The sequence below is a fragment of the Puccinia triticina genome, chromosome 6A (genome assembly GCF_026914185.1).
Source record: "Puccinia triticina chromosome 6A, complete sequence".
In the NCBI taxonomy this organism is placed as follows: domain Eukaryota; kingdom Fungi; phylum Basidiomycota; class Pucciniomycetes; order Pucciniales; family Pucciniaceae; genus Puccinia; species Puccinia triticina.
In genome coordinates, this window is record NC_070563.1 from 5,603,378 (window position 1) to 5,631,020 (window position 27,643).

At 45.6% G+C, this 27,643-nt stretch overlaps 3 protein-coding genes across 3 annotated transcripts; all 3 read left to right on the top strand.

Moving 5' to 3' along the window:
* Positions 1 to 6,882: 6,882 nt before the first annotated feature.
* PtA15_6A630 (uncharacterized protein) lies at positions 6,883 to 7,433 on the top strand (the record flags this gene model as incomplete). The annotated part of the gene is made up of 2 exons (XM_053170356.1): positions 6,883 to 7,101; positions 7,179 to 7,433. The coding sequence occupies 2 exons, from the start codon at positions 6,883 to 6,885 to the stop codon at positions 7,431 to 7,433; spliced, it is 474 nt and encodes a 157-aa protein (XP_053021555.1).
* An 8,188-nt stretch (positions 7,434 to 15,621) lies between these two features.
* PtA15_6A631 (uncharacterized protein) lies at positions 15,622 to 21,075 on the top strand (the record flags this gene model as incomplete). Its single annotated transcript, XM_053170357.1, has 16 exons — positions 15,622 to 16,780; positions 16,891 to 17,032; positions 17,116 to 17,249; positions 17,373 to 17,877; positions 17,947 to 18,008; positions 18,104 to 18,548; positions 18,631 to 18,710; positions 18,785 to 18,951; positions 19,024 to 19,095; positions 19,164 to 19,640; positions 19,704 to 19,793; positions 19,875 to 20,329; positions 20,405 to 20,586; positions 20,686 to 20,698; positions 20,791 to 20,968; positions 21,058 to 21,075. 16 exons carry the CDS (start codon positions 15,622 to 15,624, stop codon positions 21,073 to 21,075), a joined length of 4,179 nt encoding a protein of 1,392 aa, XP_053021556.1.
* Positions 21,076 to 21,889: 814 nt separating this feature from the next.
* PtA15_6A632 (uncharacterized protein) lies at positions 21,890 to 26,683 on the top strand (the record flags this gene model as incomplete). Its single annotated transcript, XM_053170358.1, has 19 exons — positions 21,890 to 22,161; positions 22,263 to 22,518; positions 22,592 to 23,011; positions 23,100 to 23,197; positions 23,268 to 23,451; positions 23,535 to 23,603; positions 23,709 to 23,738; positions 23,842 to 23,867; positions 23,954 to 24,401; positions 24,473 to 24,680; positions 24,787 to 24,914; positions 25,012 to 25,080; positions 25,148 to 25,303; positions 25,381 to 25,464; positions 25,554 to 25,695; positions 25,770 to 25,903; positions 25,988 to 26,152; positions 26,225 to 26,329; positions 26,435 to 26,683. 19 exons carry the CDS (start codon positions 21,890 to 21,892, stop codon positions 26,681 to 26,683), a joined length of 3,243 nt encoding a protein of 1,080 aa, XP_053021557.1.
* Positions 26,684 to 27,643: the final 960 nt, after the last annotated feature.

A 27,643-nucleotide genomic window follows, 5' to 3' on the forward strand; every position in this document is an offset into this window, starting at 1 on the left:
AATCTCATCCTGCGGCTAGGGGACTTTGCAACTATTGTTGAGGGGAATGCTGCGATGAAATCTGGTGATATTGGCCGGGTGATGAATGTTTGGAAACGATGGGCTATCATTGCCCAGGGAGTCAAAAAGCTAACTCAATATTCAATCCAGCTCCCCCGGATGATAATACTGCTCAATGAAGTTTTACCCCCGGGACTTGGCCAGTTGATTTGACACTCACTTTTCATAGCGCCTAGTGGTCGTCAAAAGCACTTTGTTGCAAAGGATCATTATCTTGAAATGCAAAATTACTTGCTGAAGTTTTTTTTCAACCACACCGGTCGAGGCACCAACATTGATCGACTTAAAGATGTATATTCTCTTAATGTCCCTTTGGTGATCATCTTTTTCTCCTCATTCCATCTTATTCGATGGCATGTTGATTCTTACTTTATTGTGCTCTCAGCTTCACGGCTTGATTCGCGACTTAACAACGGACTCCGGAAAGCAAACGATTTTTCAATCACACCACAACCGGATCAACTTGCAGTCCCTCAACAACTGCATGCGGATGTGTCGACAAAACGACATCTGCTATACTACTTTTAAGATTGGCGAGCTTATTCCAAAAGGTGTTGATGACTTTTACGCCGTTGGAATAAAAAAAATGAAGAAAATGTTTATGAAGAAAGGTAATGGTTTAAACAAACTCCGGCCAACACCGATGAATATCTGGAACAGTACAAGCGCGAGGGATCAACAGGCCCGAGATGTTAATTCAGATGTCAGCTCAGCTGGCGATACCGAACCTGAAGTAACTGATGATGAGCTTATCAGTGAGGAGGATAGCGAGGATGGGGATGAAACTGATGACAATGGCGACGACAGTGATGGTGGTGGCGACAATTAAAACTGAATAAGATCATGGTTTTGATTTCTTGTGAGCCTCCTTGAATTCTTCTAATACAACTCGGTTGACCTCCCACTTCCTCTTCTTTGCCTCACGATCCCTTGCTTCTTTTTCTTCCCTTTCTTTTTTTTTTTCAGCTCGAACTATTTTATTCTTGGCAATCTGCTCCGCACTTGGCCTTTTTTTGCTTGCTTGGCGCACGTTTGAGGTCGATCCTTCCCGGTCAGCCACATCTGAGTTTGGCGGGGCTATCTCTTTATCAATTTCATTTGGTTGTACCAGTCGTCTTTCCGGTCGTCTTTCAGGTATTTGCTTTTTCAGATTTTGTAGCCTCTCCATCTCGTTATCAATGTGAATGCTGTAATCCTCTAGTTCTTTCAAATGATCTTGCCAGTCGCTCTTGGCTTGAAATTTCAATATAGATTCATACAGCATGTCCAGTTGTCCAACCAATGCTTCTCCGCCAATGTAATTTGCAATGTCAGCAGCATTATGAATCTTGTCTACATTCAACGCAATCGCATCTCCTTCGACTGGTCCAATGAGCTGTTGAGGACGAAAAGACCGCGGCTTTCCGTATTTATTCTTGAAAAATTGAGCAAAGTCATCAACGAGTCTGCTTGAGAACTTGAACATAACTGGTTTAGGTGGGTACTTTTTCTCTGGATTTGCTCGAGTTGTTTTTTTCTTTGGTTGTTCCATTAGAATTTCTCCGTTTGATGGTTGATCCATAATGCCGTCAAAGTTACTTTCAGTCATTTCACTCAGTCGAGCCTTTAAATGGGTGGCCTCCTCCGGCGCGCAGTTCGAGCATCGACATACGGGAAACTTCTCCGTTTTTTCACGCTCCACTTCACGTATAACTCCAATGTCATCATGGTTCATTGGGATGTAGCCGTGTCTTGAATAAAATTCAATCCACATAAGTAAGTACGTTTTCAACAATATATAATTTGATACACTGTCACAAGTAAGGATGGCTATAGGGCGGGCCGGCCAACGGGCCGCCCGAACCCGCGCGGGTTTGGGCCGGGTTCGGACACACATTTCAGATAATAATTTAAAATCGGCCCGGCCCATCCGACCCGTTTAGCAAACGGGCGGCTCGCGGGCGGCCCGCGGGCGCCTGTGGGCCGCCCCCGGTCGGGGGACCGGTGTTCTCCGAAGCGGGACTGGCTGCCGCTGGCAGCTGCAGTGCCACCTCAGCCAACTACGAACTAGCCATTGACAGTCAACCGGTGACCAACTCACCCCCACGGGCCACAATGGCAAAGAGAAAGACACGCGCACACCCTGGTTCGTCCGAGGAAGAAGGCGAAACTGACGATATCCGCGTCGCCGAGAGATTGGAACCAGAAACTCCATCGACTACGCAGCAGGAGATCGATAGGCAGCCACCTAGAACTGAGGCTTCAGCCCCCCAGACACCAGCCCCCGCCGACAGTTTGAGTGAATCACAAGAAACCGCCAAAGGGAGCTTGTTCAAAAAGCGTAAACTCACCAGCAAGGTGTGGGACCATTTCAAGAAGATTGAAGAAGGTGGGCCGTCCTGTTCTTATCCCTCTTAGTTTCTATAAGTATAGATATAACTGACTCGGATCTTTTGAATTTTGATATTGCAATCATCAGGAGGTGTATCGAAGGCAATATGCAACTACTGCAACCTCAAACTCTCGGCTACATCATCGGCAGGAACGAACCATCTCCGACGACATTCTGATCGCTGTATCACAGACAGCGGGGCTCTCGTTCAACCCAGACAAGGACTTCTCGGTTTCACCAGCTCCTCCCAAACCACCAGCAACCGTGTTTGGATCTTCTCTCAAGAAAAAACTCAAGAGAAATTTGCAAAAGCGATTATTGAGCATGAATACCCGTTCGCGATGGCCGATCATCCGGGATTCCGAGAGTTTATGGAGTCAGCCCAGCCCAACTTCACCATGCCCCGACGAAAGGCAGTGCGGAGTGATTGTATGGCTATCTACAATCACATGAAGCAAGGCGAAATGGCGATGATGGCGAAAGCGAAGATGATCTCCTTAACCACTGACATGTGGACAGCCTCCGATCTGACTGGCTACATGGTAATAACGGCCCACTACATCAACAAGTGGGAACTGAACAAGAAGATCATCAGCTTCCGGCCCCTCCCGCCTCCGCACACTGGCCATGCGATCTCGGAGCGAATATGTCAAGTTCTCAACGATTGGAAGAGCTTGAACAAAGTCGCTTTCGTTACCCTTGACAATGCTGTCAACAACACGGCAGCTATGACCCGGCTACAGCGATTGATAAAGGATCGCTCGGTTGCTAGCTCAACTCCTACGACGTCGCCATACTTCCATGTCCGATGTATGGCGCATGTCATCAACCTAGTGGTCAAGGATGGTCTCAAGGTCGTAGGTCCCGCAGTCGAGTCACTCCGAAATAGTGTTCAGTACATACACGGATCTTCGTCTTGGATGGATGCCTTCAACAAGGCTCTTGTTTCTGTGAATCTAGCCAAAGAAATGAAACACCCATCCAAGGATGTACCGACCCGATGGAACGCGACCTTCTTAATGATTGAGTCATCAATGCCATGTAAGTTGGCCTTCCAGCAAATCGATCTTGAAGACGACAAATTTGAAACTTGCCCAAGCGAAGCACAATGGGAGGAACTTGGCGTCATCCAAGATTTCCTCGAGCCTTTCTACCAAGGCAAGCTTATTTGAATCTTACTGTGAGCATCCATCAAACATCTACTGATATATTTTCTCTCAGCCACCCTTGTCTTAAGTGGAACACAGTATCCAACCATCAACCATGCCTACCGCGCAATGACCGCCATTCAGAAGCAACTAGCCCACTACGCCGAACCTCGCACCTGCCCTAGTGAAATAGAAACTCGCCTCCATGACATGGTCAAGCCGATGCTCGAGAAGTTTCACAAGTACTGGGATTCATCAAAGGAGCTTGCGGCGATTGGACTGATCCTAGACCCACAATATAAGATTCGTTATCTTCGCTACAGCCTCGAGCAGCAATCCCACCTCCCAACATCTGAGGTTGATTCTTTCACAGCAAAGGTTAGGTCTTCCATCCTATTGCTTTGGAACCAATATGTACCCCCTCAATCACCTGTTGCCGAACGATCCACTCAACCCGCCTCAACGGCCAAGGTTAAAAAGATCGACAAAGATCTATCCGGGTTCAACGAATACATGGCCGGTACCATGTCTGGACATCAACTCAACGCGCCCGGAGCCGAATTGGATTTGTATCTAGAAGAACGGAACGTTGTCTGTGACCCCAATAGCGAGGACGATCAGTTCAATATTCTTGGCTGGTGGGAGGGAAATGCGGCTCGATTCCCTTCATTGTCCCAGTTTGCAAGAATAATGCTCATGATTCCCATGACATCTGTGGCATCAGAGTCGGCTTTCTCAACGAGTGGGCGTGTGCTGGACGATTATCGGATGCGGCTTAATGATGAAACGGTCGACGCATTGTTGTGCACTCAAGACTGGATCAAAGCAGCCAGGGCGAAGGAATCATCTTAAATTTCTTTTTTATTTTCATATGTTGTAACCGGTGAAGGGTTGTAATGCAACCTGAGTCTGACTGGTGAAATAGCGGGCGGCCCGCAGGCTGCCCGCAAATTGTAAGCCCGCGGGCTGCCCGCCACCCGCCCGTTTAGTAAACGGGTTTGGGCCGGGCTGTGTTCTTGGCTGCACTGGCCCGGCCCGGCCTGTCCGCTAACTTCACGGGCTAGCGCGGGCCGGCCCGCGGACGGCCCGAGCCCGCCCAATAGCCATCCTTAGTCACAAGCAAGACTCACAAATTATCTACAGAGAACACTATTTGTAGACAAACTGGAGTGATTGCAAGAGCATCCATTCGGCTGTCGTTGGCATCTTTGTTGGCTTTATGGATAGCTTCAGGAGTGTTCAAGCCCCACTTGCGCTTTGGCTCCACAAGCAATATAGCTAATCCTTCCCTCCCATCACGACCACAGCGGCCAATCATCTGGCAGATACACAATGGATCACCTCGGCCAATGTGGATCACCCGGCGAACCCTCTTCCAGTTCTGGCCCAGTCCTAAGGCCATTGTACACGATATACACGGAAAATTGCCTCGCTCATAGCCAGATATCACATCTTCTTTGTCCATGTCACCGGTGCAAGCATGGTATCTCCGAATCAATGAGCTTTCAGGATTGTATTCTCCGCCAGTTGTTCCATGCGCTTGGTTTACAACTTTCATAACTTGCAGTGTAGCGTTTCGTGTTCCAGAATAAATTAAGGTAGGTACAACTTCCTTACTTTTGACGTCTTCTTTTTTTCCAAACATGGGTAGAATATCGTTGACTGATTTGAGAGAAGACTCCATTGGGTAGCGGAGGATTCGAATTTCGGGCCGAGTCAGTTCAGCGCAAACAAAATTGACACTTTCCTCTGGAATTTTAAGATTTTTGAGGATCTCGGTAACAGCTAGTGGACGACAGGTTGCCGAAAGGAAGAGAATTGGTGTGTTTTTGGTGGCTAGTAATGCACGCCCCAAGTCGCCATATGACGGCCGGAAGACTGCTCGATCTTGATGACGTTTGTGGGCAGAAGATTTTTTAGCTTCTCCGTTTTTGACCAAGCCCCAGCTGTATATCATGTGAGCTTCATCGACCAAGAGCAAGGCAAGTTGATTTTGAAATCTTGGATCATTATAAACATTGGTGAACATTTCGTTGTTTAAGAAAATTTCAGGGCTCAAGTAAACAAAGTTGTATTTCCCTTGTCGAATCTCCGTCGCAACAGTTTTGTTGAAGGTGAGTTTTTTCAAATTTATCGCCGTGCATCCCTGGTCAATTTTCTCTTTGACTTGATTATCGCCAAGAGCATCGAGGGGATTCAAAACCAGGATGACCGGTTTCTTTGACTTAGCAAACAGGTGAATATACATTTCCGAAATGCGTGATTTCCCACACCCGGTCCCGGCCATAACAAATGTATGTTGTTGTTTGACCAGGCTCTTCACGGCCTCGACCTGAACCGTCTTGGGAGGCTCGTTTTCGGGGTAGCACGGCAAGCAGTCATTGATGATTGCTTCATGGAGGTCAGTGTTGACCATTTCAAGCAAATGCTTTGTCAGGCTAATCTTCTTTGAAGCCTTCTTTGTTCGCTTTCGCGTTCGTGGCGGCATTTTTGCAGTCGGAGAGGGCTGGATGAGAGGGTTGAATTGGTCTTTGTTGGATTGTTGTGAATCAAAGACGGCTTTGCCCGACTTCACGGAAGATAGAACAATTAATTATTGTTTTTTTTCTCTCTTAGCTGTCGATCTCCTTTGATCTGTTTCAGTTTAATGAAATCAGTATGGCATTCTTTATTAATGGGCAGGGGTTCGAGCGAGCTTTTAATTGTCGTAAAAACAAAACTCTTAAAGCTCAATCGGACCAAATGATTGCCTTTATTTCAAAATTTTACAGGGTACATACAAAAATTGAGGAGAAAAAAGTGAGGAGGTAGAAAGCTAGCCAGGAAGCCAGCGCTTCATGGAGGTAGGTTGGAATTTAGTGGCAACTGAGTGTTGATTTTAGAACTAAGATGCAAAAAAAACTACGGTTCCAAGTGAGATCCTGTCACGCGAGGCTCTGCTTGTTAGGCATAAGCCCCGCTTGCACCTACGGCTCCGCGGTGCTCGCGGGCTTTGTTAAGCTCGAATGTGTATTGTTCTTACCTGCTGTGTTGATTTTGTTGCGTATCCAGCCTGTACACCAACAAACTCCGAAAGTACTTTCTAATGTCCGTTGCCAAGAGTACAAAGCTCCGCTCAAACCACCCAGAACTTGAACGCTCGCACCACCAGCCCCTCCAACGACTTTGCAACTTTCAATTTCAAGAACCTCCTCGTCCAGCTCAAACGCGCGAACAAGGAAGTCATCTGTAGACTCAAGGTGGGCCAGCATCATGCATCTTTCTTTCTATACACAGGACTGAAAAGAGTTTTGAAAAACATGCATGCCATGCATAGATTGTGGGGCTGCTGTCGCCGACCGAGTCTACCAGCTCATCGGCGCCCTCCTCGTCGCCGCCCCCGCAGTTGCTGCCCATCCGTCTTCCAAGTGTGAGCATCACCAACCCTTTCTCGCCGCGGCCTCCTCACCCAGCGCACACTTTTCAGGTGACTTGCAATACAACACTCTCCTGATCACCCCATTAACGTCGTCATCCGTGCCGGTTCCCCTTGCTTTTGAGTGGACACAATCAGCCAGTGGTTTAACGCCCCTCCGCCAGCATTTCTGGGAAACACCCAGGCCCTGCAATGTCTTATTTTGATCAGCTCGGTCGCCGAGCCCAACCTCTCCTGTCTGCTCTTGTCCCAGGCCAACCGTCACTCCAATGGCAGTCACAGGGTATCCGGAGACAGCAGCCCTCTAGCCCTTATATCAGATGACAAAGAATTAAGTTGCAAAGAGGCCGACAACATGAGGAGACCTGCCAAAGCTGCCAAGCCTTCTTTGGTGGGAGACAATGTGGATTGGATGTGTGCACCGCCTGATTTTTGTTAATTACCACTCAAGGGCCCTCCGGCTTGTTCTTCTGAAACTTTCTATTTACTAGCTGTTAGAATTGGTTATTTTTGAGAAAAAATCATAATTTAATACCCAAGAAACACAAAACAAAAAACTTTTGAATGTCTCCAAGATTTGTTCTAAAATATCCTATCCCATTGTATTTGACTGACATGGAATCTCATGCCTCTCAGGCCTGGCATAGGACAAAAGTAATTGTCTTGGATTCACTTAGGGTGTTCAAAGTTGACTTGCATAAAATCATAAAACCATAAAATTATAGAATTCTGAGCTGAAAAAAATATGTACCACCCAAACACTCAAATTACAGCAAGATTTCTAGAATGGTACATATGAAATCATCACTTGAAATTTTTATGATTTTATGATTTTATGTATTAAAAATTTTATGATTTCAACTTTGAACACCTTAACTATTTATTCTCAACCTGATTTGAGTATGTATACACACATCTGTTTCAGCCACTGAAACCAAACTGTGCAGATTGAAAAAACCTCAACTATACCCTTGTATTTGACTGAAATGTACCCTCATTCCTCTAACAACATTACTGCCACATTGGAGTGATCACCCATGAGCTGGAAACATTTTCCTCTGAAAAGAAAACAAAAATATACAAAGATGATTGCTTTCTGCAATCTGCATCTGTCACCTACATATGCACATCAATTTTCAGGCTGTAAAATTGTTAAAATTAGCACAAATATAGAACCTGTAGCACTGCCCCTTTGAGACTCTCACTGGTAGAGTTTTTCACAAGCTCGCAGAATCATTCTTGGGGAAATCCCTGCCATATGAAATTGAAGAGTATCTATGGAGTTTAAAGGAATAGATGATTCTCATCAATTTCACGGACTCTGTGTACAAGGAGGGATGCTGAAGTGGTTTGGTAAATGCAAACAAGTTCAACATGTTAATTTCAGGGCTGTGATGGCATTATAATTGGAGGGAGCTTAGTATGACACTACTGTCAGGGAACAAGTGGGCCTGAAAATTGTGGTTAGTATTTGCAGCGGCGAAGCCGCCTTGGCCTCTAGTAAGTACTAATACCTGTATGGGATTGGTTTGACCTTTGATGGAGTGCCACTGCGCATTTTTTTAGATCATGTATGTGTTTACGGTACAAATGCAAAAGACTTTCTTCCCTGGTTTCCATGTTCAAATACTGCTTCTGAAGACATGTACCTGTGACCTCATGTCTTGCGTAGGTGTCATATGCCTTGAAATGAGATCTGTATGATACACCCCCAAAAATTTTATGATGTACACAGTCCAAATATTAGCTTGAGAGGAGTGTTTTTTGATAACCAGGAGCAACTGTGGGAGGGATTGAATGAGTATAACATACTCTAAGTAGGGTGGATGGCATGTATGTAGATTGTGGATAGCTAGCTGAATCTGGTGTGATTTCAATTTTAATCCAGTGGTTTTTTTTGTGGTGAACTGATACAAATCATTATAGATGAGGGTTTGAGCCAGAGAGTGTTTTTGTGTTAGTAATATTGAAGATTGCTGTGACAATCTGGATACTGAAAAATAGAAACATGTATGTAATCCTGTATTCTTCAAGCTTGCCCTCATCCAAACCACCAAGATATACAGTCAGTAATGTCTAAAGTAAAGCTTCTTTAGCTCAATCTTGAACACATAAAAACCATTAATTTCTGTGCACTATTATCACCTTGCTCCATATATCCATCTCCACTACCTTTCCAAACACCTTCTCAAACTTCCTTAATCGTTCTTGTCATGCTTTACCAATCACTTCTTCTTGCTTCCTGGATTATTTCAATCTTTGCAGTTTTACCTGAGCTCAGTAATAAGATTGAAGCAAGTAGTAGTGGAGTGAGGAAACTCAGAACAGATGATAGATTACATGGTGAGCATTCATATTTTTATCAAGTGCATCTGTTGGAACACTTTCCATGGCATCTCTTAAACCTTGAAAATCTTGCTCAAAATCTGATTAATCCTCACCATTCACAAGAAAATACCAAAGCACTTACAATCAAGCCAAATGAATCACCCTTCCTAGTAGATGATTCAAGCCCACCCAGAAAAAAACAGAGAACAGGCCAAGATATTTTGCCTCAAAGGCGTAAGTTCATTGCTAAAAATGAATCACTCCATTTACCAATTTTAACCTCATGATTTGCCTGATTGGTTCTGTTTATTCAGGATCAAGGATACTTGAGGCTTGGGAAATGAATCAAGGTAAAGTCTCTTTGAATTTTTTTTTTTGGATAGATAACCAAGTATTGGAAATTGAAGTTAGATAAATTTCCCTTCAATATTTTAGAAAAAGTTGAAGCGGTTCATAAACACTCAGAACCAATATCTGTATTGACAAAGGAATTGAACAGGTATCTCTCTGCTTTGGAAAATATGGCCCCACATCTCAACTATGAGCAGGTATCCAAGACAAGAAGCATACTTGAACAATCTGAGAAGAATATCAAGGAATTCATGCAATGGAGGCTTTTGCAGCTAGCAAACATCAAGACATATTTCTCATCAAATGACCTCACCAAATGGATGCTTGAAACTCAGAACAGCCTTGAATCCCAAGAAACTACCTCACCAATAATTCCAATTGAATCATCTTCACAAATATTCCAGGAATACCTTCAGGAATCTAGAAATTTTGTTTTGAAAGATGTGATGAAGCTTATCACTGATCACAAAAACATTTTCAATGATCCCTACATGAAGGAAAAATTCATACCCTTTGATTATTCCACAGCTTGGAAATATGCAAACACAGTTTTGAATTTTTTGTTTGAAAATCAACTGATCAATGGAAGTATGGTAAGAAATATGTTTGAAGATGATAGGATAGTGAAATAAGTTATTTTAATCACCCATAACTTTACCAATGATCACTGGCTTTCAAACATCTTGCCAAAAAGACCTATCAGATTTACAACACACTGGTACTGGCATTGCTTTAATAGGTATCCTTCAGGTAATTCTATGATTCTTCAAAATTAAATCAAGTCATATTCTTTGATTACTGATTCAAATATTTCTATTCATTCAAAAAAGTTTTGGGGAAAAAAGAAGAAATCTTTCTTGATTTGGTTTCTCATGTAGAATATGTAAAGGAGATTTGTGAAGATTTCATGTGAAGTATTCAATCAAGATATTTCAATGGTAAAACAATTGCAGAGACAGAAGGCATCTATCCAGAAAATTGGAAAGAAGTTTCAAGCTTACTTTCAACTGAAAACTATTTTGGTAAATTGAAAGATTTAATTGCAGCCAACAATTCAATATTACTCAAAAGAAAAGATGAATTTGATTCTCCAATATTGATTGACCCATCTGGATTCAAACAAACAATGATCAACATGATTACCAAACTGGTTACCAAATGCCCTGAAATTTTTTCTATATTTGCTCATTATAATGAAAGACTGGTCCCAGCAATTTTTTCGCTCTTGGGATACATTGAATTCAACCTATGTCCAGGAGTAATCAATGAAGTGTATGTTCTCAATTTGATGATAACAAATAGCTTGTGAATCTGAAAAAACTAATTTTTGGATAATTTTCTTGACAAAAGGATAAATAATATTACATTCCTAGATTTGATCCTCAATTCAAAATCACTGAGAAGAAATTACACCCAATCTGACTTTGAAGACAAAGTGAAGCTAGTTTCACTTGCCTCAAGCAGAGAAAGCATAAATATGCTTAATGACAGTTATCAAAATCTTTCCACCATGCCATCTTTCATAGGTAAGTATAACTTACATCTTGAAAATGAGATTGTTGAAGGATATAGGAAACATAATGAGAAGATAAAACCTGAATATGAACAGATTTACCATAGATTGTTGAATAAAGAGAGAAAGATGATCTCTATTTTACGTCGAAATTACAGTAGATCAATTAGGGACCCTTTCCTTTGGAATTTCAACTAACACATGGGGCCTAAATGTGTGTTCATGTATATTTTGGTTTGCTTCCCCTTCTTATCACGTCTTAATCACTTACTCCCTCAAAGCTTCACATTTTATTTCTAATATTCAAGATTGAAATTTTCCAAACAGCTTCAGTGACTAAGATTAATTCATCCTGTTAATCAAGATCCAATTTCACTGTTGACCTGCCTTTCTTGTTCACCATTTTTTACATTGTATAATGAATAGAGATGGCCCCAACGAACCCGTTGTGGGTACCTGCTATCCGCTGGCGGGTACCGGCCCCGGGTCGGCGGGTACCTGCCAGCGTGTGCGTGTTCGGGTGTGGATGTTGGGTTTCTGGGAGAAATCCAGCGGGTACCCGCCCTTATTTGGCCACGGGGCGACTGCCACCGTCCACGACCCAAATGAATTCCTTCCGATTGAAGAGGTTGTGTAGCCTCTTCGATCAGAAGGAACCCCTTCGGGCCAAGGAGTAACCTCTTTGATCGGAAGGAATGCCTTCCGGTCAAAGAGGTTACACACCCTCCTCGGCCGGAAGGAGTCTTTCCAGTCGAAGAGGTTACCCAACCTCCTCGGCCGGAAGGAATGCCTTCCGGTCGAAGAGGTTACATGTCAGCCCTTGGCTAGTCCAGACAGCGCCAAAGCTGACACTACACGCGCAGCAGAAGAGCTGTGCGCGCATAGTGCCGCTCCAAGCACACCACGCGCCAAAGACAGCGAGTGCACAAGCAAGCGCGACAAGTAGAGTTCCACAACACTCACGGGTTGTCAAGCTTGAGTGAGCACATTCCACGCGAATGTTCTACGCGTGGAAATGGTATGTCAAAATCAAGTGAGAACAATCCACGCGAAGTTGTCACGCGTGGATCTAGTAGAACGTTGTGAAGACCTGACTCCTAAGTGTGGCCATCACAATCGGCTATAAAAGACCTGGCGCCTCCGCCCCACATAGGGTCCACCAGATTATTTTTAGATTACCAAGCCCGTCATCCTTGTTTGATACAAAACAACCGGGGCTTTTTATCTAGTTACATCTCAACATTCCTATATCTTCAATACTCTTTCATCCTTGAGTCCCTTGCCTCCGCTTCCGCCGCCACATCCGCCTACACCGTTGACTCCTCCACTACTCTTCTCTCCCACTTCTTTCCTCTCGCCACTCGCTACCTTACCAGGCAAGCTAGAGTTTTTCTTTCACGAACCTTCTTAGGTTCAGGTACAACTTAGCTCTACCAGCCCCTCCACCGGAGGCGCGGCTTTCTCCTCCCGCCCCGCGGTTGAGTTTGAGCGTGTTTTCCTCTTTAGGAACTCGCAACTTGTCATTTTCCATTCAGGGCGTCGCCACTTTAGAGACGCGCCCTGACATTACACAACCTCCTCGGCAAAAAGGAGTCCTTCCAGTCGAAGAGGTTACTAAACCTCCTCGGCTGGAAGGGGGTCCTTCCGATCAAAGAGGCTACACAACCTCTTCGATCGGAAGGAATGCCTTCCGTTCGCAGAGGCTAACACAACCTTCCCGGCCGGAAGGAATGCCTTCCGGTCGATTTTGAGGGGCGGGTACCTGCGGATACCCGTGCGGGCACCTGCAGGTACCCGCTCTGACCCACTCTGCGGGTGCGGGTGCGGGTGCGGGTGCGGGTGCGGGTGTCCAATTTTTGGCAAAAAGGCTGGCGGGTACCCGCACCCAAACAGGTACCCGGGTTCACAGGGGCCATCTCTAATAATGAATTTCTATTTTTATCTTTCACTTTGATGATGGCATGCTGGCCCTTGGATAGGGGTGGTCTTTGGCACCTGGATATGGATACCTGCATGGATTCCAAAATTTTGTGGAAATTTAGATCAAGGTTTTCCCCTTTAGAGAATCTGCCGTTGGACCCGGGTGCCGCACCCGTTTTACCTGAAAAATAGGCACCCACACCCGTACCCGGCACCTGCCGGCGGGTGCCGCGGGTGTACCGGCGGGTGCCGCCGGAAAGGATCCCTTCCGGGAGACGAGGCTGTTGTAGTCTTGTCGTCCGCAAGGGATCCGCGGACGACGAGGCTACAACAGCCTCGTCGCTCGCAAGGGATCCGCGGACGACGAGGCTACAACAGCCTCGTCGCTCGCAAGTGATCCCTTGCGGACGACGAGGCTGTATCTTGTCGTCCGCAAGGGTTCACTTGCGGACGACGAGATACAGCCTCCTCGTCCGCAAGGGATCCCTTCCGGGAGACGAGGCTGTTGTAGCCTCGTCCTCCGCAAGGGATCCGGACGACGAGGCTACAACAACCTCGTCTCACTGAAGGGATCCCTCCCGGACGATGACGCTACAACAGCCTCGTCTCCCGGAAGGGATTCCTCCCAGACGACGAGGCTACAACAGCCTCGTCTCCCGGAAGGGATTCCTCCCGGACGACGAGGCTACAACAGCCTCGTCTCCCGGAAGGGATTCCTCCCGGACGACGAGGCTACAACAGCCTCGTCTCCCGGAAGGGATTCCTCCCGGACGACGAGGCTACAACAGCCTCGTCTCCCGGAAGGGATTCCACCCGGACGACGAGGCTATGCTGTAGCCTCTTCGTCTGGACGACCCAAACCCGCCGCATCCGGGGGAGCTGGGGCGGTACCTGGGCAGGTACCCGGGTGCCGCACCCGTTTTACCCAAAAAACAGGCACCCGTACCCGCACCCGGCACCCGCGCGCGGGTGCGGGGCGGGTGCCGGAGGTACCTGCCAACGGGTGCCGGGTACCTGCCGCGGGTCCAACGGTAGATTCTCTATTCCCCTTTAAGTCTTTCAAAAAGAGGAATACAAGGGGGTGACTAAAACAGCTCAAGGTTTTACCCATTGCATCTTGGAAAATAGAAGAACTTGCTAAATGCAATCCAAAAATTACCTACACCTAATAAATTACAATTTGATAGAAGTAGAGAGAAGAAAAGAATACACCAGGTTTGTTGCAGATTTCAATAAAACATCATTTTGGACATGCCCACTGATTTCCAGCTCTTTTGTTACCAGAAGTGTCTGCTGCTCAGCCCTTGAATGGCTTGAATCTTGATGTTTCTACAGAATTCATCCCCTGGATGGTCTCCAAGCATCCACTGGATGGTATGCAAGTGTCCACTGGATGTCTTCAACCATCCTTGGATTGCCAAAATATCAGGCCAGCTGAAGCAGGAGTGAGCCCCCAGAGGGGATACATGAGGTCCATATCACCTTAATTCTCACTCATCAGCTGTTAAATTAACCATAATCCCTAAGCCACCTGATCACAGTAGGTTATCTTTTGATACACTTCCACTATCACTCCATTAAGCCTTCCAATTGGAGATTGAGCAGCTTTTTTTGGTGTCTAGAGACCAGGAAAGGCAAAGTTTCCCTCATACATCCATTAGAAAAAAATTCCCAGAAACAATTTTGAGCTTTTCACCGGCACCGCTGACCTTGAGGCCACGGATCAAAAGTTTGGTCAGAGTCAGATGGGTGTGGCTTCATGCGCGTGGTGGAGTTGACCTTTTTTCTCCAGCAAATCTTCACCCCACTTTCAAAGGCAAGCTAAACTAAGCTGCTCCAAGGAGTTGCAAAGCGTCTGCAAAGGAGAGGCTAATGTGTGCAGTTGGAGGTGTGGCCTGACAAAATTGGGATTTTCATGATATTTTGCGGTTTTTTTACTTCAACATCATGTAGCACCTTTAACTCAGCATCCTGAAGAACAATAAACTTGGCAGAAGTGAAGTCTTCCTTCTTGCCTATCATTCAAAAAGGAAACTCTCTCCAAAGTGTCTTTATTGAGGCCTCTACATGTGTTTCAAAAAAGCCATTTTTCAGTGTCTAAGTGGCTCTGGGGGTGTGAAAGGGGTGTGATAGGGTTCTACCTCCGCGACCTGTAATTCTGATTGGCCTATGGCAAAATTTACAAGAAGCACATTTTTTTCCCAACTTGAAGCTATCAGGTCACGTAGAAAATCATGAGGATTACAATGGTACCATTGGCTTCCCATATTTTGTTGATCTTGCCAGTTATCTGAGGGATTGTATGGTCTGTTGAGCCATTTGGCTAGTATGTACTTTCACGCGAGAACTGCGTGCAAGTCCCTCCCTGGCGGCAGGGTGCTCCGCACCCCGCGAGCACGGGAGGGACTTGTGTGAAGTTTGTTTCATAGGCTCCTGTTTATAGATTCATTCAGTTGTTTATAAGAAAAGTGCTAACGATTGTTTCCTTGATCCATCGTAGATCCAACCCTGACCCATGGCTGAATCTCTAGAGGGACTCGATCGTTTATCCCCGGACGCCAGCTTCTTCGACGCGACTGTAAATAAAACCGAAGGCACACCTGAACAATCCTCAATCAAAGAAGAGGTGGCTGTTGACCAGATCACATTGAACGGGACAACTTCAGAAAATTTCGCGAAGGATTCCACTCCAGTCGCAGTAGTGACACCAAGCAAACGTCCTCGATTTTTTCGAAGTCCTAGCCCAGACAACAAGGTCGCCACCTCGCCCCCCAAATCTGGTCATAGGGCGGTTTTAGCGGAAAGCAACCAGCAAACTGTTGATCCTCGAACCCCTACGCGTTCCAAGGATGACACTCATCGATCTTCCAGCAAGCACACCCCACTATCTCCACTGTCACCTCGGTTGAACAAAAAGAGTAAAATCGCGAACTCGCCAGATTCCTCAATCACCTCAATCAAGAAAGACTCCTCGACTGACGGGGTTGAAAACAAGCGTCCCAGTGATTCTCAAGATAAATCGACTTGTCAGGCGTCTGATGAAGCACAAAAATTACGCGTGGACCAGCCGTTGTTTGAAAATGTTTCTGATCCGAGCGGCAAGTCTCAGGCAGCAGTCCTTGATTGTAAGCCCGACCATGACGCGCATGATATTCCTCAGACGAAAATCCTCAAGCTTGATCCTGAGGAGATTGAAATGTCTCAGCCAGCAATTCACAAGCCTGTTGCTCACGATCGCGCTACTCATCAGCCGGCAAACCTCAAATCTGACCCTGACCGGCAAAATATTCCTCAACCGGCAGGCCTCGACCGCAAGCCCGACCTTTCGTCACGTGTGCCAGCGCCTTCAAGTTCAGCTGCCTCTGACAACAAATGTAAAACCGAGCCGACACCAAGCACCGATAACACTCAATCACGCACCGTGCTGCCACAATCCGAAGCTTCGATGGATGAAGATCGTAAACCAAACCTGAGTTCTAGATCTGACGTGAAGCCTGACCCTCAAACCTGGACCAGCAGCTCAAATTACATCGATCTTTCAAGCTCTCCAGACCCACCAGACTTTTCTTCCGTTTCCAAGAAAATAAAACCCGAATACAGCGGATCGTCTCGTCCCCCAGCTCCTCGCGCGTCGAAAGGTGCACTCCCGTCCTGGGAAAGGAAGTATATCGGTGGTCAGTTTCCACGAGATGTTACTGCTGTTTTGATTTATTCCTTTGCTGTCCCGAACCGCTCACTTTTCAAAGAATCAAATTAACATTAACCTTCATTTTTTTCCTGTTAGGATTCATGTGCGAAGGATACTTAATTTATTCGTCTGCCAGGCTGCGTGAGGGTGAATCGGTTTGGCTGTCAAGAAGCTCGGCGAATGAAGTCAAGAAAACCTCAAAATCAGTCTCGGCAAAAAAGGAAGACCATGTTGTTAGGTCAATCCCCTAGCCTCATAGACACTCCAGGCCGAAATTGAAAGCTGATGCTGTGGACTAATTTGAATTACATACCATCATAGACTCGAGAGCAAGAACAATGGCGCATTTGCCCGATTAAACGAGAATTTTGCAAAATGGATCGTGAAATTAATCGACCAACGTCTGATAATTTTTGAAGGGAAAATGATGTTTCCTCCGTCGAAGTGTTCTATTGGTACGTATCGAAAAAAAAATTCTGCATCCAAGATCACTTCCTGTGGACATTCCACACTATTATGGTAGCGTTGTTGTCGCTCCAGCTTTAAACCCTGAGTATGTCTTTTGGAATGTCTTGCAGGTGCAACGGTCCACTGTTATTTAAAGGCTTATCTCCTCCGGTCGGCGTTTGTTTCACCCACCGATAAAAAGTTTGACTCTCTAACCAACCTTCAGAAGTCGAAACTGGCCAATTTTTTCAACGCACCTGAAGCGAAAGAAGACAAAGAAAGGATGGACAGACAACGATCTGTCAACCACTTGTTCAGTACTATCAATCTCATCGCATCGATTTCCAGCCCTGCTAGCGCGAGATCTGGCAGTCGGCCGAACATCAGCAGCTTCAAGACAGCAGGTTCCGTTAAAACAGACCCTGATACAGAAGGTGTCATTGACCAGCAAAGCATAGATCAGGTTTACCAGAAAGCTACTGCGCACGATATGTCTCTAGATTTGCGTTCCCCTTGTGATGGGTTCGAGCTTCCATTACGGCCGTATCAGCAGCAGGGCTTGGGCTGGTTAATGAAAATGGAAGTTACTCTCGAGGACGCCAGAGAAGAGGTTTCGATACATCCTCTCTGGGAAGAGTGAGTCGCTTGAGCTTGCCATATGTCCGCTTCAAGACCCCTAACCGGTGACAAAATATGGGTTTTTAGATACCTATTTCCTCACGATGAAGACCAAGCACACCAAATTAACGGCCCTGATGAACAGTTTTGTAAGTCTGGAGTTTTGCTTTCTTTCATGCTCAAGGATTCTGTGAGGATGTAGCGAGCCACTGAATGCTTCCAACATTCTCCATTTCTCTTGAAGATTACAACCCCTATATGGGTGAATTTAGCTTCGAGTTCCCCAGGGCTTCCCGCAAATGCCAGGGTGGTATCCTTGCCGACGAGATGGGATTAGGCAAAACGATCCAAATGGCAGCCCTTATTTGCACTGCTCGGCCGCCTAATCATCCTTTGTTGAAACCAGCAAATGACGACGACCAATGGTATGACTCAGACAAGAAACCTAAGATCAAAGCTGAGCAGGAAGCGTCGGGATGGGAAAGCAGTCCCCTCCAACAAGGCCCAACAAAGAGGAATTTGCTTCGCAAGTCTCACGCCACATTGGTCGTCTGTCCTCTAACTTTACTCGACCAATGGAAAGACGAGCTTGAAAGGTGCCACAAAGCACTCAAAGTTTTTGTTTATCACTCAGCTTCCAAAGCTGCATTGAGTGGTGCGGCTGATCAATACGACGTCGTAATAACAACGTAAGCTTTCCGTATTTCAAGCTTCGAGCCCACTTTATCTGGAATTATGGATATCATGCGTAACTGATTTGACTCCTCGTAGCTATAACATCGTTGCAAGCGAGTGGGCGACGATCGATTCTAAGTCTAGCGAAATCCCAAAGCTCCATGGGTTATTTAAAGGTTTGCGGTGACGCCCATAAGCGCCGATTGCTTAGAAAATGTAACAAATGAGAACTGAAACATTCAAATTACAGTTGATTGGTATCGGATCATATTGGACGAGGGACACAACATTAAGAACCCCAAGGCCCAATCATCCAAGGCATGTTATAACTTATCAGGACGCAGGCGATGGGTGCTCTCCGGAACACCGATTGTCAATAGACTTGAGGATCTGTCTTCACTATTGCATTTTATCAGAGTGAGTCTCAGCTACCACTATTTCTGAATCATAATCTGCTGACTCATTGGCTTTCTCCGATTGTTTTATCAGCTGGAGCCTTGGGGAGATTTCTCCTTTTATCGATCCTTTGTCACGGTCCCTTTTAGCAAAAAAGATCCCAAAGTATTATCCAATGAGTTTACACTACAGAACAGTTTTCACAACAAGCTGATGGTTTGTGAATGTCATAGGCTTTGGTTGTTGTCCAGACAATTATCGAAAGTGTCTTGCTGAGAAGAGAGAAGAAAATGAAAGATTTGAACGGAGAACCGATCGTGTCTTTACCGCCCAAACACATAAATCTCGCCTATCTAGAGCTCAACCGGAAAGAGCGAACGATCTACGATATGATTTACAACAATGCGAAATCCGAATACATGGAGTACTTGGGGCAAGGAACTGTTATGAGCCATGTGACGGCTATCTTAGCGATCTTGATGCGACTCCGTCAAGCTGTTTTACATCCTTCGCTCGTCTTGAAAAAGATAAAATGGTCCAAGGGCCAGTCGGATGATGATGCCAAGACGATTGGGAATATAATGAAAGATTATGAAAACTCGACTGACTCTTCCTTCGCTGCCAACCAATGGAAAGACTTGGAGAAAAGGCTCAAAGGTAAGAAAGGTGATGGAGAAGTCGAAGAGCAGGAATGTGTGATGTGCCTAGATGTAAACGACAATTTCGAACTTTCTTCCTTCTCGTCTCGATGACTAACTCGATTGATCGCCCAGGTAATGGATTCTCGGGTCTTTCTGCCCTGCATGCACGCATTCTGCAAGGAATGCATCATGAGCTACATCGAAAATAAAGCTGGAGAAGAGGTGTGTCGCGTGAGGATAAACACATTGCTTGCTAACCACAGATCGGTTTGATTCTGATAAAAACGAAGAATGTTTTTCTAGACTACTTGTCCTACATGTGAAGTGGCCTTTCAAGAGACAGGGATCGTAGAGTTTGTCATGAATCGGTCCAAAAATTCATCGCAACCCTCCTCGGGAGTCAGTACACCAGGAGGACTATCTAGCGCTGCGATGAGTGAGGATGAAGCCCCGGAGATGGACACCAAACCAATCGACAAATCTCAAATCGGTTCAAAATCCTCGCGTGGTATGATTGATCTTGATTATCAACTGCCTATCGAAAGCATTCCGAAGTCGCGTAGCGATGATGAAGATGATGAAATCGGTGGAGGCTACTTGAAAAGGAATGACTTTATCTCTTCGACGAAATTGGAAGCTTTGACTGATCACTTGATCAGAGCACGAAGAGAAGATCCTGGGTTTTCGGCAGTTGTATTTAGTCAATTTACCGGCTTTCTAGACCTGATCGAGCAAGTCTTAAAGCGCGACAAATTTAGGTATGTGAACGACCGTCGGAGGCCCCGTTGGAAGAATGCAGTACTGAGGAAAGAAATGTTGGTGATTTCCTCCAGATTTGTGAGACTTGATGGAACATTGCCGTCACGTAAACGAAAAAAAGCTTTGGAAACTTTCAACGACCCTCGAAAGCCTTGTATCTTAGTCTGTTCCCTGAAAGTCGCTGGCGTCGGATTAAATTTGATCAAAGCCAATCGAGTCTACATGATGGATACCTGGTGGAATGAAGCCATTGAAAGTACGCCACCAATTGGATGCTACACATCGACCAACATCAACTCATTGCTGACTTTTTTCACTCCCCCCGCTCCCCGCCTGGCGATCTCGCTTTTCTAAGATCAAGCGATTGAGTAAGTGGTTACTTCGGTGTCCATATCAAAAATACTTCCTCCAACCAGGGACAATACTGATTATTTCCATCATCTCTGTCCATTTGAACCAGCCGAATCCACAGATTTGGGCAAGACAAACCTACCTACGTTGTCAGGTTCTTAGTTAGCAATAGTATTGAAGATCGAATGCTATCGATCCAAAAGAAAAAGAGAGCCATCATTAATGACGCTTTAGGTGGCAACAAGAACTCGAAAGCTACTCAAGCACAAACATTGGAAAATTTCCAGGTGCGCTCTACTTTCCTTCCTTACACTCAAGTTTTGTTTGCTTCAACTGATTGGGATTCCCCATTCTTCCGCATGCCTTTCGTTGTTAGGCCATCTTTGCGGATTAGATATTTGGATGCGTGTATGCTTATTATTACCTTGGTCCGACTGGGCCTGACTGGGCCCTCTCGGCCCTCTTTCCTGATGTAGACAACCTAACCCCGATCAAACCCGCATAATAATATCCCTAGAGCCATGAACCTGGTAATTTTTACAGCCCTTTCATGAAGTTGAGAATGATTGCTTCTGTGCCATTCATTGACTTCTTCGAGTCGCCCGATGTGCTCATAAGGATTCAAATATGAGGGCCATCTAGGCATCGATGTGTCGTTTTGTGTTGTTTGAACGAACGAATTCCACTAGGATTAACATCACTTTGAAGTTGTTCGCAACCTACCAGGACAACTGGTTCAAGCGCAGTGTTTTTACAAATATGGCTTCTTCTTTCCAATCGATCCATGCATTCTCTTGGATAGTTGTCAAGCTGTCAATCTGGATCTTGTTGGGCGCTGCTCGGGAACTTCGGCAATGAAATGTGAAGGTAGGAATGGCCACGAATCAAGAAATCAAAGAGATAGAACCAACCACAGAAACTGGAAAATCCGAGGCAATCCGGTTACATATCATTTGTTTTCAAACCTTGATGTTTGCTGCTACAGGAGCACTTATCCCGATGGCGGCTTGCAGACTGGACATTTAATTATCCAGCTTCAGGTCCGGGCGATGCCAATAGTCAATCATGCCTGCCCTGACGGGTGGAGCATTGTCTTCAGTGTATGCGTGTTGAGCTGATTCCGATCGTCTTCGACAACATCTTCAAGTGCTACCCTCCCGGCTCCCCATATCCTGATTTCCAACAGAACGGCATTTCAGAGAAATCCGATGGCTCAGTCTTCCTCTGATGTCTTCAATCATTCGACCCCTCCACAATTCATAGCGCCTTTCTCTCTTCCTCCCTTGCGCTCACGACAATTTCCACCCGGGGCATCAGATCTTGATAAGCAGGTGACCGACGAGCGCTCTTCTAGCTGGTTAAGGCGAAAAGACAACCCCAACGGGATTCCCGGAGCTGGACCTTCACCAACAAGTACAAGATCTATTTATGATCCTGGCCTTTCCCCTGGAGAGCTCGCAAGTGAACTGATAAAGGAACCGTAAGATTCTATCAGTTCCTCTTTCAATCCCTTGGATGGGTCGAGGCTGGGAAAAAATTTCACATAAACTAATGGCCATTTTGATTGTGAAAATCACGCAGTCATTCAAAGTTAACCTGCAAAATCTTAGTCAAGCTGCGCTTGAAGCTGTCAACTGAATCGCTTCGTTGGCTTGAAGACTTCATACTACATCATGAGGGTTTGCAAGCACTAGAGATTGTTGTTGACCAAAACGGCTGGCCTCGAATGTTCAATAAGGACGACCCGTACAGCCGAAGTCCATTTGGGGTCGAAGAAATGAATGGGCCGATCCAACTAGAATTGATGAAATGTTTGAAGGTCATTATGAATGCGGACGTGAGTTTGCAAGCTTTGTGAGAAAACCGGAGCAAATTACTGAGCAGTCAATTCCAATTATCCTATCTCGAAGCTCGGGTTTGAACATGTTTTGAAGCTCAAAGGTCTGATTAGGTGGCTAGCCTTTTCCTCTTTTGCTCCCTGGCCGTCCTACAAAGCCAAGATTCATGCGGCCGAAATCTTGAGCGCGATCTGCTCATTGTCCCTGGAACACGGTCGGATTACTGTCGTTGAAGGATTCCTCAGCCTTGCATCAAATCCGGAAGACGCCTTCCAAGGATTGATAAATAGCCTCGGAACCGAAAGGACAGATGAAATAGAATGTCGATCGAGGGCTTCTGACCCTCTTCGAGCTGTCGAAGCTGATTCCGAAGAGTTGGACTTGGTCTGGGAGTATCGCTGTCGCGCTTTGAGACTCTGCAATTCGATCGGCACAGGCGGGCTTTACTGGTATGGTTTACTTGTCAAGGCAGACATCAATGATGCTATATTTGTACGTCTTCTGACGCAAGACATCGGGTGCAATTGACGAGCGCTCATCAAAATACCCATCTTTTACCACCCGCAAACTGGATTCTCAGCGGCTTAGTGGAAATGATCCTCCCGCTGCGTTCGTGGCTCAAGTCGAAGCTTGGAATGCAAACTTGGGTGGTCCGGACTCCCCCTCGTCAAATCACAAGTCAGCAAATAGTTACAGAACCAGACGAAACAGCTCGAAGGAGATTTGATTTTTCTTCCCCTCTGTGAAGGCCGGAATTGCGCGATCCTTTGCCAGAGTCCAACTCACACTGGTCACACAGTTCGATTAAAAGTCTCATGCGTCTCATCAATCAATTGGAACCCTCCCAAAAGTCGGAGCTGGAACGATGGTCGTCCATCGATGACTCGATACATGTCAATCCACCAGATGCCTTAATCAACTTGCTCAAACAGGTGGAGAATGTTTTGCTACCAAATTGGATGAACGTTGAATTGAGTTCTTTATTTTTCGCTGCAAAAATTCTTACCTGGAGTAGAAATCGAGGATCGGAAGTCATAGCTTCAAAAACCCACCTCGATGGAGCGATGGTACAGCTATAAAACCCGTTAGTCTTTTCCGAGACTTTCACCTGATACGTTAAGACTCAGGAATGAACCAGGTTATTTATCATTTCTGATCTTACAAAACTGCTATTTCTTCCTGAGTGAAGCAAACAGAAGATGGCGATCAAGCACAAAAGGTATGTATGGCAATGTGATTTTGAGCGAACTCTCGAGAATATGCTGAAAAAAGGCGATCGAATTTTGCGCTTAAATGTTCTCTTTTTTCCTGGTAATATTCAGCACAATGGAAGCCAAAGTCACACGAGGTAAAAAGCTAGGCTTTCTATCAACTAATGCATCCTTTGGTTTGTCCTTACTTAAGTTGTTTCTTTCTGGTTGGGCCCCGAGACAGAATCACTACGGAAATGGACTTCAAAAAGAGACACGCTCCCCCACCGCCCCCACCGCCCCCACCGCCCCCACCGCCCCCACCGCCCCCACCGCCCCCACCGTTAAACATGCTTTCGAAATCCCCCCCAACTACATCTTCCGCAATACCAGTACCTCCTCCTCCTCCAGAGGCTCCAATCCTCATCAAGGCACAGTTTGCGTCAGCGGCCCCCGCACCGCCGCCACCGCCACCGCCACCTCCACCCCCGCCATTCGGATCTTTACCTTCTTGCCCAGCCCTTCCTTCCCACGTTTCTAAACCACTGACCAATAGATCTCTCTATAGCAATTCGATGACCAGCGTCACAATAGATTGTGTGACTTCAAAGAATCATAGAACATTCAGTATGGCACAAGCATTGGAAGAAAAAAATAATCACGCTCTCAAGCCACGGCCGATGAAACTCAAGGTGGGGCTATCATTTGCGCGTCATTTTTTTTGATGGAAATTAAAGGATAGGTTTATTTCTGCTTCTGATAGCCTTTCTTCTGGAACAAAATCCATATTCCACACGAGAAAACAGCGTGGAATTCATCCGGAGTCGACCCGGCACGAATCGATTTGAAAAAACTGTTTTCAGATTTTGCGGTGGAACCTGCCGGCTCGGACTCGAAAAATAAAGACAAAACCGACTCGCACAATGGGAAAATCACGACTCTTTTGGAGATCAATAGGGCAAATCATATTGGTGAATCCCGCTTGTTTTTATGTTTAAAGGCTTGAGATTAATTCGATTTTACTAAATGTTATTCTTCTCTAATTTTCTTCTGTTATTAACGAGTGAATAATTTCAGCAATTCTGTTGGCTAGCTTAAAAATCCCCAATTCAGAAATCAAACAAGCGATTCTGTCAGTGGAAGATGACTTCCTTTCGCTCGAAACACTCAAGGCTCTTCGGCTGTTTTCCCCATCTCCGGAAGAAGTGATTTTGCTTTTAAAATTTCTAAATTTCGGACATGCCCCCCTCTCTTCAATGATCAATTGAATATCCACTTAGCAGGTTTCCTTTTTTTTATCAGATTAAGACTATGAATTCGTTTACGGGGGATATCAGTCAACTAGCAAGTTCTGATAAGTACTTCTTCAGTGTAAGTCTTGACCTCCTCTAGAATCCCTCCAGACAGGCCGATCAGCTTAGTTTTTTTTTGTTTCCAGATAAAGGATATTCCGCGTCTCCAGAGCCGTATTTGCAGTATGATTTATCGACGAAAGTTTGAGAATGAGATTGAGGAACTCGATCCCGAGATGAAGGTTTTACAAGTGGCTACCAAGGAGATTCACCAGTCTAAAAAATTAAAGACACTTCTGTTGGTGGGAATCAGTTCATATCCATACCTCTCCTTGGGCTCCCTTTCTTATTCATATTTTTCCCAATTTATCCCTTCAAGTATGTTTTAGAAATCGGGAATGTATTGAACTTTAATACCTACAGAGGCAAAGCTGTGGCTTTCGAAATCAGCGCGCTGTTAAAGGTGAAGACAATCAACACATCTCCATCAGGTTTTGACTGTCAAAAATGAAAGCGCGAACAATTAACCATCATTCTTTCTCAAAAAAAAAGCTCAAGGAAACGAAATCGAACAAAGGCAGCGGAAATTCTAGCATCAATCTCTTGGAATATCTAGTTCAACAGGTCCAGAAGAACTCTGTCAGCTTGTTGGACTTGAACGATGAACTTTCGCATTTAGAGGCTGCCTCACGAGGCAAGTTCGATGGCTCAGATTTGAAGCGGTTACTCGATGGGTGCTGCTGGTCTGATAGTTTGGATAGTCGTCAGTTTCGATTGCAGATGTCACCAATTCCGTCAAAACATTGGTTAATGGGATGGATCAAGTAAAAGAAGAAGTCATGCAAGTACGATCAATCACCAGCTCGACGGACAATCAAGATCAGTTTGTCTCTAGGATGGAAGTATGTATTTTCTTGTTTTATCTTTGCATTCAATCTGCTGCCGAGGAGCTGATGGTTGTCCCTTATTTCTCGGAACATGCATAGTCCTTTTTACGGCAAGCAGAAGTGACGATGAAGTCAACTCAAACCCAGATGGCCAATCTCCAACGCGAGATGGAAGACTTGGTCAGATACTTTGGCCAAGAAAGCAATCGCCTGAAGCCGGAACCCTTATTTGGAACACTCGCCAGATTCAAGGCGGAGTTCGAGGTTTGTCGCGTTTCTCGAGGCTGGGAATAGGCCATTCAAGTCATCTATATTGAAATCGGTTCACATTCTTAGCATGCAATCGCGGAGTTAGGTCTAGATGAGTACCCGGAAGAAGAGCCTTCCTTGGCCAATCCGCCCGGAATCGGGCAAGACAACGAATGGAACGGTCAAGCAGAGGTGGGTGTTTCTGCTCTAAGTATTCACCTAGCGTAATGGTCTCTATAGACCACACGTACACCAATTTCAAACTAATTGAGCCCCGCTTTTTTGATGGGGGTCCAGACAATTTCTTCAAGTAACAAACTGCCGAGTACCCCCATCGGGCAAGGAAGATTTACTGGTGGTACACAAAGTAGACGACATACGCGTGTTGGCACTGGTGGTGTTGTCGGTTCGGCGGTTGGCAAAGGGGGGCTGGATGTGGCGATTAGAGAGATCAGGACCGGCTCGAAACTCCGCCCTCTTCACTTGTTCCAACGAGAAGTCGAGGACAGTCCAACCCCACCTTCTAGGATCTTCCTTACTGGTTGATCGGCCGCTGTTCTTCTAGGCTATATCCTACATCCTCACGTCTTTTTCGTATATGTTACTTTTAGGGCTAGATTCTTTCCTCTGTGCATCCTTGTTCAGTGCGCAAAACAACTCCCGTGAACTTTATAATATTACCTCTTGATGAAATAGGAAGAAAGGCATGCCGGATACTGCTGAATTAATGGATCTCTTGCCCAAATTGGTACATAACCAGTCAACTATAGTTCAAGCGCAATCCAACGTGAGGAAAATGGCCAACATTGCTACACAGGAAGTTTTTTATTTATTTCCCCTGGAAAAGCTCCATGCAGAGTTGGCCCCCACTCCAGTCCTTGGTTGCAGAATCTATGTATTCATGTACCTTGATTATTACCACTGTGCTATGACTTGAAACAGACCATCCACAAAACCTCACCTTCTGGCAATAGGATAACTACTCCACCAACTACAATCTGCAAACCTGAATGTAGCCTAAACAATCATAAATGAATATGGTTGTTGATTTGCACAAAGGGCTAAAAAAATTATGTACAACTAAAAAAACACAGGTAGGTAATTGGATGAGCGCATGCTCCCGTTGGCAAGGCATCATCACCGGCTGCCCATTGGCAGTAGCCTCCCCGGCAAGCGGGAACACAGTTTAACTGCTGGAACGGACCGGTTATTGAGGGGAAGAAGTACTCCTCACATATTGCTTGATGGCCGGGTAGCTGGTCTGTACCGGTCATCAAGGCTGACCTCTCGATGTTGGGTGTGTACCGTCTAATTTCTTGTACATCTGGCCATTGAGAGGAGTGCAAAATGCCCTCTCAATGGCCGGCGTTTGTACAGGTCATTGAGAGCAACGCACTCTACTCAATAGCCAGCCATCAAGAGGAGGTACACACTCCCCTCGATGGCCTGTCTGTTCCGGTCATTGAAGGGAGTGTGTACCTGCTCTTAAAGACCGGATCAAAGGTA